We start from the raw sequence: 13,598 nt of genomic DNA, 5'->3' as shown, positions 1-13,598 counted from the left end.
GCGCGTGATGGTACTAATGGCAGCAGTGGGGTAGCAATTCCAAAGACTGTAGCTGAAAGCGATGGCGGGCCGAACCGTAGTATATAGCTAACCGCTGTCGGAGAACAAGTTGTTCCCTAGCAGGTTGATCGAGGCAGACGACATATGGAAACGGAACCTCGAGCAGCAGACAATGGAGCTTGTCAGGAACAGTCGGCGCGGGTCGACGGTCGCGGGTATGCGTGGTCCAGGCGGTGCGAAGTGGGCGTCGGGCCCCTCAACCTCTGGCGGTTTGGCAGTCCTTGGCGTGCGAAGATCACTAGAAGCTGGCTACGCCGCTGGCGCAGGGACCAAATCGTGCCCTAAGAATACGTCGGGAGGGATGCGCAGAGAATGAAACTGTAGCGGCTATATTATCGCCAGGGTCAACCAGGCTATGCGCACATTGACTTTTCAAATCAACATATGCATTCATCTGGGGCTTGGCGGCTGGTGGAGCAGCTGTGGCTGTGTTGGCGTGGCGTGGCCAATGGGATTACTCGCGCGGTCTAGGCAAAAAGCACATGTCAAGTTACCGCATCGTCCAATCCCAACCACCTCACACATGGCGGAAAGACCCGGAAGGCCGCTACAACGGTAACATGGATGAATATATTATACATGACACTCTTTTCAAATGACAGGACGCTACCTCTTGCGGGGCAGAACAATGTTGGCTCGTGCAGCAACACCAAGCTTGTGGATGGCGTTGCGCCTGTCCCAGATACCACTCGTGCCCTGTACTACGGCAATGAGCTCAGAAGCAATGCGCTGAGCAAGACTGCCCTTGCCGCTGCCCGTATTCCTCCTCTTGGATGCCGCAGCCATGATCCACTGGATGGCAGCACGCCGCCGTTGCCGCTGGCCCAGCGGAACGGGAATCTGAAGAGCAACACCACCTCCAGCAGCACCGCGCTGGCTTCGAATGCGCATCAGAGGCGCGACCGAGTCGATTGCGAGGGTGAGATAGAGTACGGGGTTGAGAGGAAGGTGCGATGGGGGCGGCGCACCAGGGAGCAGCGGTCGCGCGGGGTTAATGGTGGGGATGGGCGATGTCCGAAGGTGTTGCAGAATCAGCGCCATGTTCTGCATGTCATGTCAGTCGTCTGCAGATTATACCTTGGGGTTGGCTGACCTACTCGCTCTGCAACGCTCTTCTTGCCGTGTCGCATGAGCAGATTGGTGACCTGGTCGACTACGGGGTCGTGACGGTGCTTGATGTGGCCGTCCTTTGGCAAAGGCAGAGAGGGCATCTCAAACTTCAGTCCTGGCGTCGCCGGTGCTTTGGACGCAGCCTGCAAGTCTAGAAGGCCCATGTCGATGCCGCTGTCCCCGCTTGACTGTGTCGTCATAGTCGAATATGAGCGCGATCCCTTGGGTGCCATGTTCGGTGTTGTCTTTGGCTTTTGCGCATTGAGCTTGTCCTGCATCACCTTGGGCAGACTCGCCTGCAGTTCTTTGTCTCCCTTGACTACCTGACACACTGTTAGCCTTTGCCTTCAATGCATGCTATGAATGCCTGTACATCTTCAATTGATGTGCCCTGGTTGAGGTCGGGGCCATCTTCTCCCATTGTCTTCGCCATGGATGCTGCCTCTTCAGACACATGTTCAATTGGCTTCGCGTCTTCTCGCTTCGTCCGATCGTTGGCTGGGGCCTTGGTGGAGTCTGAGTAGAGGCGGCATTGCGACGGTGCCAGGCGGAGCGCTGCTCGAGCGGGAAATTGGACCTGGGGTCTAGGCCGGAATGCGATCGATCGCGAAAGCGCGGGGAAGTTTAATCGTGGCGGCATGGTGTTGTGTGTGTAGTTGGTTGGTGATGTTCTTGCAAAGTGACGCCGAATATTCAAGCCGATGTCGCCCGTGCACCGCTAACTCACAGCCGCCGCCTCCAATTACCCCAGATAATTCTTCCATCTCGTATCACGACGAACAACTCTGCACGCCTAAATGATAGGTCAACCGGAATCAGAGTGACAACACGCAATGCACTTTTCTGTCTAGCCGGCGGCGGTAGCAAATACCCACTCCAAGTCTCACGCATGGATACTATTCTTCCTATGAGCCTTTCCAGCATGCGCAGAGAATATGGAGTCACTTTCACTGTCAGCTTGGAGATTCATGGAAGCTTCAGCCCACTGGCAGTGCTACTGCTGGTTGGCGGGCTCAACAGCGAGACCTGACACTATGGTCTGATACTGACCCAGAGGAAGTTACACATGACATAGGAAACTGGTGAGTCAGCGGGAAGACCGGGGATGCCATAACAGGGACCATTGCATTGCTGCTACTGGTTTACATCAGATGGCGGTGGCGGCTTAGCACTTGTGGTCAAATGGCTCAGACCGCAGGGTCAATCGTCCTTTTGGCAAGTTGATCTGAGATCTCCTGCTGCGCCCAAGCGTAGACTTCAGCTACGAGGATCTTTAAGCGGCAAGTCAAGGCTGGTCAAGACTGTCTCAGTTTCCGTCAGTCCACTGCTTGGTCCTTCCACAACATGACCACCCGGTAGCGACGCGTCAAGACAGGTCTCAGCTCTCAGAGTCAAAGACAGTCGTTCCCCTTCATCCTCCAGTCCTCCATCTAACCACTTTCACACTCTCTCACGCAAGCTATTCAAACCACATATCCGCTATTCTCTACTGTCGCTCACTCAACACAAACGTCTACAACCTTGGACTTCAGTAACCGATCCGCAATGGCAGGACGCGGGCGTGGACGCGGTGGAGGTGCGGGCCAATACAGAGCCCCTCGCGAGCCAGCCAGAGTTTATGGGTAAGCTGCACCAGACTGTCCATTAGATGGCGCATCACTGTGTAGTTACCGCTATACAATCGGGAGCCTCCATACAAGCACATGCCTGGTACCTAACATCCACACAGCAACGGCCAATTTCCCGCCCCTAATCCACAAGTCGTCAAGCTAGAGAACGAAATGGTCAAGCCTGGCTTGTCATCAGCGATGTCGGCCAGCTCCCTGGACTTCAAAGTGCCATCTCGGCCTGCATATGGTGGCCAGGGAAGGGCTATCGTACTGCACACTAATCACTTCGAAATGAAGGCTGCCACGAAGGATCTAGATTTGTACCGGTACTCGATCGACTTCTGGCCCGATGAAGAAACAGAGTTGAATGAAAAGAAACCCAGGAGGAAGCGGGTCATCGAGCTACTGCTGGAAATGGCACCCTTCTCGACACTCAAGATCGCCAGTGACTGGGCTCAGAGGCTTGTATCTACCGAAAAGATACCACTTGAGGAATATGGCCAAGCTTACACTGTTCTATGGTACCAGAAGGGGGATGAACCTGTCCCTCCGCCTACAGCCAACGAGGACCGTAGAGTGACAGAGGCTCGCATCCGAAACACCTACCACATAAAAGTCCAAGCACTCAGCTCCGTCTCAGTTGCGGACCTTCTGCGAGACGTGTCTGACCGGGCATTCACCTATCCACTGAAGCTCGAGGCTATCGAGGCCTTGAACACCATCATGACACATGGACCGAGCACTGCGCTCAGCGTTACAGCAGCACGAAGCAGGTTCTTTCCTTTCGGTAATCATCCGCAAGCAGAGTCTCTCGATCTCGGGCATGGTCTCCAGGCCCTACGCGGATACTTTACCAGCGTACGTACAAGCGTGAGCAGATTGCTCGTCAACGTCAACGTCGCGACTGGTGCCTTTTACAAGCCTGGGTACGTTATCTACGTGGAGATCTATCTGAGACGTATACTAACCCCACGCCTATGTTTAGGCCCCTTCTCGACAGGATGAGAGAGGTTTGTGGGGGTGTACTACCAGCCAACGAGAGTGATTACAACATGGTTACAAAGTTCTTCAGCCCCATCAGGGTCGAGACCAACTACCTTCCCAACAATAGTGGCAAGGACAAAGAGAACAAGGGAACCAAACGCAAAGAGCAAACCATCATCTTCGCCAAATGGGGACAGCATGCAAGGAATGTTAGCTTTCCGAAATTGGAAGCCAATGGAACTACCACTCACCCCACAGTCCTGCAGTACTTCCTAAAACAGTACAAGATAAAGCTCAACTTTCCCGAAGCACCTTTGGCCAATGCTGGAAAGCCAGAAGATCCAGTGTGGATACCGGCGGAGCTGTGCAGGATCTTGCCTGGCCAGCTATCACGGTCTCTGCTCCCGCCTCAGCAAACAGCCAACATTATCACATTTGCTGCCCGCAGGCCACATGCGAATGCCGAGTCGATCACCGGCAATGGCTTGATACTCACCAAGGTCAATCCGGTAGTGAATGGAGAGAACACGAACTTGAAGGCCTTTGGCGTCAAGGTCGACCCCAAGATGCTCACTGTTCCTGGCCGGATTCTGATGCCTCCAACTGTCATGTACAGAGGTATGAAGAGCCGGAACCCAATCAACGGCGCGTGGAACTTGAAGATCGCAGAACTGGGTACATCGCCATTCCGCGAGACAAGGAAACTGGGTGCATGGTAAGCCTGCTTGGGTGTGAAGTGTAAGTGAGACACGAGCTGACATGGAGCCAACCTCTAGGAATATGCTCATCATCAATTCTGGAAGAGGTGATGCTGTTCCAGGCGGCGAACTGGTTCTCAAAGACGTCGTGAGAATGTTCCGCGAGGAGCTCAACAAGTACGGCTTGGAGCTCGGCCCAATTGCAATACCATGCATTGTCAGAATTGCACCAGGCGTTCTAGACAATGCAAAGAAGAGACCAGAACTTGTGGAGACCATCCGAGAAACGATTGAAAAAGGGTTGCTGGGTCAGCTGTCCGCCAAACCGAACTTCTTGCTGGTCCTGCTGCCCAATCAGAACGTCATACTATACGACGTCCTCAAGTCTCTCTTCGACTTGAAATACGGAATCCGCAGCGTCTGCTGCGTGGGTACCAAGTTTGCAAACAAGTCCGAACAGTACTTTGCCAACGTCGCGATGAAGTTCAACCAGAAGCTCGGCGGCGTCAACCACATTGTCGACATCAAGCGAATGGCACCGCTCGACGCACAAACCATCATCTTCGGCATCGACGTCACGCATCCCTCGCCCGGGAGTTCCGAGACCGCACCGAGTATCGCTGGCGTGGTAGCGTCGGTCGACGCCATGTTCTCGCAGTACCCCGCGAGTCTGCGCAGTCAACAGGGCCGCAAAGAAATGGTAACGGACCTGGAGGAAATGATCATCGAGCGTCTGCGGCTATGGCAGAAGCGCAACCAGAATCGTCTTCCCAATAAGGTCATTGTGTACCGCGACGGAGTAGGCGATGGCCAGTACCAGCAGGTTGTGCGAGTCGAAGGTGCATCGTTCAGCAACGCGTTTGACAAGTTGTACGGCGCAAAGGCCAAGCATCCCAAAATTTCCATCGTCATGGTGGGGAAGCGGCATCACACGCGCTTCTACCCGACGAAGCTCGAGGATACGGATGGGAGCACGGGAAACCCGAAGCCGGGCACTGTGGTTGATCGCGGTGTGACGGGCGAGAAGTTGTTTGACTTTTTCCTGCTGGCGCATCAGGGTCTACAGGGCACGTCGCGACCTGCGCACTACGTTGTGCTCAGAGATGAGAATAGGTTCGGTGCCGACCAGCTACAGAACTTGACGCACAATCTGTGCTATACGTTTGCTCGCGCCACGCGCTCGGTCAGCATGTGCCCGCCGGTATATTGTAAGTGTCTCTGTACAAGCTGCATGCGAGACTTGTTGATTGACTTGTTACATCCACTTTAGACGCAGACATTGTTTGCGAACGCGGCCGCTCGTATCTACACACGGTACTCAAGGGTGGCGACGCGGCGTTGAGTGCGAATGCATGGTCGCGAGACGTGCACCCAGCGCTGATGGAGACGATGTACTATCTCTGAGGAGGGCTGGAAGATGCGGCAACGAGCGAGGTGAATTATTTCCCCTCTTGCCTTCCAGATTATTATCAAAGGCGCTCATGTCGTTAACATTCCTCCTCTACTGAGGTACTCAGCTTGCTTTTTGGCGCCACCCCACTTTGTAGCCCAGCACCGCTGTCTCCACATTTGGGCGGTTGAGATGGCGTTTGTTTTGTTCGTTGCCGGTGGGCGCAGGCTTTGTTTGAACTGGCCTGGCAGAGCTAGAGGTATTGCGAGCATGGTCGTGGTGAGCATTACCTAGGTAGCCGTAGCCGTCGTGTCCAACTCCAGTCGCTCGTTCACGCCCCTCGCCCACTGCATGGTGACTGTGGCCAATTGGCGGGCCGCAACTCGGCGTGGCACGTCCTCTGGCTCAAAGGGTATCAGCGGCTTCTCTTGCGACATACCAGGACTCGGGCCATGGCGGGCTGCTCGGTGTTATCGTACAGCATCGTCGGGTCTAGGCGCGCGTGCTGCAGGGCGTCACGGGGTCGCGGTCGTCTTTCCCCGCACTAGCCCGGAGCGACGACAGCCAACGACAGCCAACGACAGTGTGCCCCCCAGCCACTCGGTTTCACCCCTCTGCAGGCCGGGACAGCACACGGACGGTTGATCTCCCTCCTCGACGGGCCTAGCTTATCGCTGGTATACGGAGGGTAGAGAGGCCCGCCTTCACCATGGGCGCACTCCCTCCCGACACCTACTACACGACTACCAGCACTGCGCTAGGCACCCGCGACACTGCACGGTTCCTGCCCCCCCGACCACTTTCACGCGTCACAAGGGTACTCCCATGTGCTTGCAGAGCCCCCCACACTGTGATACCGCCATAGCACCACTACCACTACCAGCCTTGCTCCCACGCCTGCCCATTCCCCTGCTGCTGCTACCACTACTACCACTCCCACTCCCACCACCACTCCCACGCCCGACTGCGCGCAAAAGATGATGGACACGGCCGATCGCGGGAGCCTATACGAGCACGACATCCCCTCTCTCAGCGCCTCGCTCGAGGCCTTTGACCCGGAGCGCAGCATGCACTCTGCCTACAGCAGCCGCTCCAACATGCACTCGTCGCGCTGGAGCGTGCCGCCTGACGAAGCCGACTCCGAGACCGAGTCGGACGGCCCGTGGGCGCCCCCCGCCTGGCAAAAGTCGCAATCGAGCAACCACTGGTACCGCAAGTCGCTGCTGGGCGACAGCGCAATGATGCGCAGCAGCCCCTCCAAGTCGCCGCTGTACGAGTACCGCCGCAGCGACCGCGACGTGACGCCCTCGCGCATACCGCTGCCAGAGTCGCCCTACAAGATGACGCCGCGCACGAGCCCGGAGCCCATTCCAGAGGAGGAGCAGAGATACGTGACCGACACGATTGCGTCGCGCCTGCAGAGCCCGTGCGAAGAAGAAGAAGAAGAAGTACCAACGAGGACGGCGAGCGCATTGCATGGAACTGAATCCACCGTGTCGCAGCCCGACGAGGGGCCCGTAGAGGGGTGTAAGTAGTCTGCTGTTTCCCTTTGCGCGCGCGCGCCGTGCAATCTAACAGCCTCCATAGTCATGCGCTTTGCTTACAGAGGAGAAGCCAAGTTCCGCACTGCGCCCATTGAAGACACAATATCCACCGTTGCGTCTGGCCTGCAAATGTTTACGCGCTCGCGCGCAAACGTCATCTTCACCTTTGCGACCGTCTTCTTATCTTATCTCTTGCTGCAGCCCTGGCAAGCTAGTCTGATTCCGGACGTGGCCAACGTCGCAAACATGGCCAAGCAATTCGAGCCGCTGCTGTATGCCTCGGAGAGCGTCATTCCACGCTCGCGCGAGCTGGCGGATGCGAGCATCGCCGTGCAGGACCTGGGCGAGAGCGTGCGCGCGACAAACATGTCTGCGTCGTCGGTCATCATCGACCAGCTCGACGACCTCGGCGACAGCCTCAAGATCTTGTCGGAGAAGATTACGAGTTTCTTTACCAATGTAGATGGCGACATGGACTCGTAGGTATACTTCTAGTCTTGATTTGCACCTGGACGCCATTACTGATCAGTTGCGTGTGTTTTTCCGCGTTACAGCATCCTCATCACCATGGAATGGGCCAAGCGCGAACTGCAAAGCATCCAAGGCCCCAAGATTGGCATGATCGATACCGTCATCGACAACGTGCACGGCGGGCTCAGTAAAATCGGGCTGCTGGAGCGCAGCGACGGGTCGCCGACGGCTATTGGCCACGTCGTAAACGATATCCTGGGCCACACGACGCAGCAGCGCAGCAGGGCGACGCTGCAACGCACGTTTGACTATCTGCTGTCTACGCTCGAGGAGAATATCGCGAATGAACTTGCGCGTGCCGACGTGCTGTTCCAGCTCTTTGAATCCGTCGACCGCCAGTTTCACAACTTGCATCGCTCCGTCGCAAAAGAAGAAGATAGTCTTGCGAATCGCAAAGACGAGTTTCTGGCAAGCATGTGGCGCCAAACCATCAACAACAAGATGAAGATTAAAAAATACGAGAAGAACCTCAAACTCCTCAAAGACGTCCGCGCGTCGACGCTAATCAATAAATCGGAGCTCAAAGTGCATATTCAGATTATTCACTCGGTAAGGGATCAGCTGGATAAGGCGAGGAAGAATCTGATTAGCCCCTTGATAAGAGCCGCGCAGAGTAATAGCTTTGGGATTGATCAGCAGCTGAGTGATTTGTCGGGCACGTATGGGTTTTTGAAGACGCTGAGGGATGATCAGAAGAAGAAGGTTAGGCAGCAGATGTGGGGTGGGGAGCCGAGGCGCAGGATTGCGATTACGGCGGGGGGGAAGGAGGAGGGGGTTGAGGAGGGGGAGGAGAGCGAGTAGGAGAAGAATTGTTGTTTTGTTGTTGTTTTGGGAGGATTTATGTCGCTCTCCCCGTTTGCTTATCCTCGCTCTCTTTCTCTTTCTTTCTCTCAATCCGGCGGCGTTGTCTTTGTTGTTCTTTTGCATAGCGATACTTTTGAGCTTAGCTTGGCGACTGTTGCTGCTGCTACTTCTTCTTCTTCTTCTTCTTCTTCTTCTTCTGATCGTTCTAGCATGGCGAAAGGGTTAGACAAAGGAGGAGTGGAGTGCTTACTACAGCCACACACACACACACACACACACGTCTGAGACAGACAGACAGACACATCAACACACACGCAAACACACACTCGATAGCATCAAACGAGATGCTGGGCGTACTGGAACTGGATGGGACTGGATTGGACTCATGTACGGCATTATTGCCATGAACATCTTTCTTGTAAGGCGAAGGAGGGATTGGATGGGATTGGAATGGATGGGATGGATTGGATTCTTTTTGACACAATGGGCGTTTTTGGGTAGCCAAGGGAGGGTATTCGCGTCATGTAAGTAGTTGTTGAAGTCAAATATAAATATATAAAGTTAAAGTTAAAGTATGGTTGGGGTGTATGGTATGTTTGTGACGACGGATATGTATATGTTTGGTTTGAATGCTATTAGCAGTGTAAGTGGTTGGATGGATAGCGTAAATGCGGTCTGGCGGCGGTATGGGCTATTCTGCTTTGTTACCTACGGAGAGATAGATACGGACTGTCGGACTTATTCCGCTTTGTTGATTAGCCACGTTCGGTAGATACCATGTGCTGACGGTAAGATGTGCTTAGGTAACTAGACTAGGCACTACGTTAACACTTATCGTGCGTCACATGCTTCCTTCATCAGATAGCCAGATGACTCATAAGACATGGACCTGACTCGTTTTACGGCGAGTATTACGTCTGTTGCTTTGCAAATAAACTTTCATCACTCACTCCCATGTTTCTGCGCTACCTGCTTTCTGCGGCGACAGAAGAATATGCTATGTGAGGGATGTCGGTACTTGGTTGTTCGATACAGTTTGTTTGTGTGCCTAGTGTTTTGTGGGTAGTATGGAGATAATTGGGTCTGTTGTTTTCTTGACTTGAAGGGCGTATGTGCTCAAGTAAAAAGGAAAAGCAAATTGATTGTGGATCGTCGGGTATACTGGTTGGTGGTTGAGCTAGAAAAGAGGGTATTGGGGTTGGTTGGTAGTGTGGGTTTGCGAAGAAAGAGGACGTCAGGGGTGTGAATATCATGACAGGTTTGTACTGACTTGACACGTAAATGTTACCCTTGCTCGAGACGGAGACAGGTTCAATCCATTCTTCGCTTACTCAACATAATGTTCTATAGCACGCGAGCCGCAGGTCGCCATGGTACCTTCTATACACCATCCCTTCTACCACACATCCTCGTAACTACACCAACACACACCATCCACACCATTACAACAAATCACTCTTCTCCTTCTCCTCATCCACCAAATCTCTAAACTCCTCAAACGCCTTCTGTTCCATCGGATACGTATGCTCCTCCGCGGGATACACCCTGCTCTTAACCTCATCCCTATACTCACTAATCGCCCTATGCGCCTCCCCCCACACATGCCCATACTGCTTCACAAACTTGGGCAAGAACCTTCCCGGCGGGAAATTGCCTAGCATATCGACCTGCACCAGGACCTGTCCCGAACACCCATTCCCCGCCCCAATCCCAATCGTCGGAATCCTCAGCTCCCTCGTGACGAGCGCAGCAACAGGTGCTGGCACTGCTTCCAACACAACGGCGAACGCGCCTGCTTGCTGCACGGCGAGCGCGTCGTCGAGGAGCTTGAGCGCAGAGTGTGTGGACTTTCCTTGGACGCGGAACCCGCCGAGGGCGTTTTGGCGCTGCGGCGTGAGGCCAATGTGTGCGAGGACGGGGATACCAGCGGACGTGATTTTGGATATGGTGGGTGCCATTTCGGCGCCGCCTTCGAGTTTGATGGCCTTCATGCGTCCGGTTTTGATCATGCGGATGGCGGATTCGAGGGCTTGGGCGGGCGAGATTTCGTAGGTGCCCATGGGGAGGTCGCCGACCTGGACGGGTATTCAGTATTAGCAGTCTGACAAGATGGAGGTAGGTACCGGGATATGTGTAGACGTACAGTGAAAGCGCCTTTTGTTGCGCGCGCTACGGACTTGCAGTGCAGTAGCATCTCCTCCATCAATACTTCGCTCGTGTCTTCCATGCCGAGGGCGACCATGGCCAGACTGTCGCCGACAAGTATCATGTCCATGCCAGCGTGGTCGGCGACATGCGCGCTCGGAAAGTCGTGCGCGGTAATCATGGTTATGGGCTCGCCTTTGCGGTAGAGACTCTGGAGCGTGTTGATGGTGACTGGTTTACGTGCGTTTGCTGGCGCGGAACCCAGCGGAGAATGCGAACTGCATCGTCGTTGTGCGCGGGTCAGGGTAACTCGCGATACCGACGACGTCAACGGTTGGTATGCACGTGGTGTTGCCGCAGCAGCAGTTGACTGCGAGCACGCTCGCAACACGTTCACGAGGGCACGCGACATGGCGGCAGAGTCGCAGGTGCAGTGGTGCAGAGGGTTTTTGGAGCAAGAAAGATTTTCACAGCGCCTGGGGACGACGCGGAGATGGGTTCGTAAGCCATGGCTCTAGGGCGGGAGGGGGGATTGCTTTTAAGCAACATGTGCAGAAAGCTGCGCTGAAGATTGTATACCTAACCTTGGAGTTTTGGAAGAACCGAGGGTCAGCCTCCACCCGCCGAGACGCCGGGGGTCACCCTTTTGGCGAGTCGAGTGCTCGGTGCGCCCCGCCTCCAGTCATTACTATTTAGTGTTATGGCGCATACGTCTTGTCTTTTGATTAATGTCTGTCTTCCAGCGGAACATTGAGCATGAAGAGTGCGCCGTTCGGACCAGCGGTGAAGGACTCTAGCAGCATCTCGGGGAAGCTGCGGCATTGCTCCACAGTGATTGGACGTCTGGTGTGCCGGATGCAGCGCATTTAAACGTGAATGCGCAGCGAGTGGTGATCTTTCTGTCTCTCTCTCAGTCTTCTGTTGATGATTCCGGTCTTGTTGGCAGTCCCCAGTCTGAGCAATCTGTTGCGAGTGTCTCGACTGTTGTCTTGAGGCTGTAGGCTCTAGATCCAAAGACTCCCAGGCACTGCTCTGTCGTAACCGAGCATAGTGCACTTGGCGCTAGGTTCGCGTCATGTTTAGTCGTAGACTGCCTTTGGAGCGTCGGTTGTTGATCTGGACGTTGATATGGCTACCAGTTTGCGGGACATGGCGAGGCAGCCTTGGTCTCACATGTGTACTGCCTAGTAGTAGAGACGTAGATAAATTTTGTGATGGCAGAATCGAGGCGGAATAACGGAGTTGTGCATAAAGGTCATGTGAATGCTAGAGAAGGTACCTGATAGTGATCGCGTCACGGTCTCGGCGATGACTGGCCGGGGACACGTGCGCAAGCGTGACATGCGGGTTCTCGAAGCCCGTGATCACGATTACCTCCGCCATCACTCCCGCTTAAATGCTCCTGACCTTGAACGCATTCTAGCCAAACGCACAAAAACAGCACACGACTGCCAGTACGACACGATTCAAGGCTATCAACAGCCATACCCTGCCAGCAAACCACTTGTAGTCTGCCAGCGAACGCGCCCCTCATCCGCTATCGATAACCCCCGCCGCCGACCTCACAAGAGCTCCCGCCACGCGCGACAGACTGTCCTAGAAACCTCAAATATCTCCAGAAGGAAGCAGAACACCGGGAAACAACGACAAACCCTAGAGTGCTATAGCAAGCGTGTCAAGATGAGTTCGCCAAAGAGACGTATTGAGACGGATGTAGGTGGAGACCTATACCCCAGAGACAGATGAGAAGGACAATAGCTAACTGACGTCTTTTCCGAACTATACAGGTCATGAAGTAGGTTGTACACTGATAGACTGGAGTATAGAGTACTAACCACAAAACAGGATGTATGTCAACCGGTTCCTCGCCTCTCTGCGCCTAGCTTCTCTATGGCGAATCTAGAGCGGTAGCTAATGTATCGCAGGCTCATGAGTGATTACGAGGTGACTCTCGTCAACGACAACAGTGAGTAGCATTGCGCCGGTCCCTGCCAGACATGTAGCTAACAAACCGCAGTGTTAGTCCTCTCTGCCACCAGATGCGCATCCGCCGAAACAACGCTGACACACCACAGGCAGGAGTTCTACGTCAGGTTCAAGGGCCCAGTAGAGAGTAAGCCATACATATCCAATACAACCAACATCGCGCTAACACCACCCAGCGCCATTCGAAGGCGGCCTATGGAAGATCCACGTCGAGCTCCCCGACCAATACCCCTACAAGAGTCCCAGCATCGGATTTGTTAACCGCATCTTCCATCCTAACATCGATGAACTGTACGCCTTAACCCCCTCTTCCACCACATCCCCGAACCCCTGCTTACACACACAGCTCCGGCTCCGTCTGCCTCGACGTCATCAACCAGACCTGGTCGCCAATGTATGATATGATCAACATCTTCGAAGTCTTCCTTCCCCAGCTCCTGCGCTATCCTAACCCCACCGATCCCCTCAACGGAGAAGCTGCGGCACTGTTGATGCGAGAACCCAAGAGCTACGATGCCAAGGTCAAGGGTACGTGGTATGAATGTGATAGGAGTGGAGTTGAGCTAATATTAGGCAGAATACGTGCAAAAGTACGCCAACAAGGATACCGCCGAAGACTCGGACAAGGATGATGGCGATGACGATGAGATGAGTTCGGTTGGGAGTTATGAGTCAGGCGATGAGGATGAGGCGGCGGGCAACATGGAGGACATCTGAGATCCTATCAGTCTGCTCG

At 54.4% G+C, this 13,598-nt stretch overlaps 5 protein-coding genes across 5 annotated transcripts; 3 read left to right on the top strand and 2 right to left on the bottom strand.

Moving 5' to 3' along the window:
- Positions 1 to 666: 666 nt before the first annotated feature.
- On the bottom strand, positions 667 to 1,810 carry ACET3X_007901 (mitochondrial 37S ribosomal protein uS7m; the record flags this gene model as incomplete). Its single annotated transcript, XM_069454098.1, has 3 exons — positions 667 to 1,104; positions 1,158 to 1,493; positions 1,544 to 1,810. 3 exons carry the CDS (start codon positions 1,808 to 1,810, stop codon positions 667 to 669), a joined length of 1,041 nt encoding a protein of 346 aa, XP_069305064.1.
- Positions 1,811 to 3,071: 1,261 nt separating this feature from the next.
- Positions 3,072 to 5,866, top strand: ACET3X_007900 (uncharacterized protein; the record flags this gene model as incomplete). The annotated part of the gene is made up of 5 exons (XM_069454097.1): positions 3,072 to 3,706; positions 3,766 to 4,479; positions 4,541 to 5,533; positions 5,564 to 5,670; positions 5,733 to 5,866. The coding sequence occupies 5 exons, from the start codon at positions 3,072 to 3,074 to the stop codon at positions 5,864 to 5,866; spliced, it is 2,583 nt and encodes an 860-aa protein (XP_069305063.1).
- A 619-nt stretch (positions 5,867 to 6,485) lies between these two features.
- ACET3X_007899 (uncharacterized protein) lies at positions 6,486 to 9,275 on the top strand. The gene is made up of 3 exons (XM_069454095.1): positions 6,486 to 7,379; positions 7,440 to 7,875; positions 7,951 to 9,275. Exons 1-3 carry the CDS (start codon positions 6,830 to 6,832, stop codon positions 8,726 to 8,728), a joined length of 1,764 nt encoding a protein of 587 aa, XP_069305062.1. The 5' UTR covers positions 6,486 to 6,829; the 3' UTR covers positions 8,729 to 9,275.
- Positions 9,276 to 10,173: 898 nt separating this feature from the next.
- Positions 10,174 to 11,057, bottom strand: ACET3X_007898 (uncharacterized protein; the record flags this gene model as incomplete). Its single annotated transcript, XM_069454094.1, has 2 exons — positions 10,174 to 10,806; positions 10,875 to 11,057. The coding sequence occupies 2 exons, from the start codon at positions 11,055 to 11,057 to the stop codon at positions 10,174 to 10,176; spliced, it is 816 nt and encodes a 271-aa protein (XP_069305061.1).
- A 1,499-nt stretch (positions 11,058 to 12,556) lies between these two features.
- ACET3X_007897 (uncharacterized protein) lies at positions 12,557 to 13,579 on the top strand (the record flags this gene model as incomplete). Its single annotated transcript, XM_069454093.1, has 8 exons — positions 12,557 to 12,589; positions 12,664 to 12,671; positions 12,722 to 12,736; positions 12,802 to 12,842; positions 12,894 to 12,989; positions 13,039 to 13,153; positions 13,209 to 13,390; positions 13,440 to 13,579. 8 exons carry the CDS (start codon positions 12,557 to 12,559, stop codon positions 13,577 to 13,579), a joined length of 630 nt encoding a protein of 209 aa, XP_069305060.1.
- Positions 13,580 to 13,598: the final 19 nt, after the last annotated feature.

Source organism: Alternaria dauci, chromosome 7 (genome assembly GCF_042100115.1).
Source record: "Alternaria dauci strain A2016 chromosome 7, whole genome shotgun sequence".
Lineage (NCBI taxonomy): Eukaryota > Fungi > Ascomycota > Dothideomycetes > Pleosporales > Pleosporaceae > Alternaria > Alternaria dauci.
The sequence above is the reverse complement of the archived record's forward strand: the minus strand, read 5'-3'. Positions and strand labels throughout refer to the sequence as shown.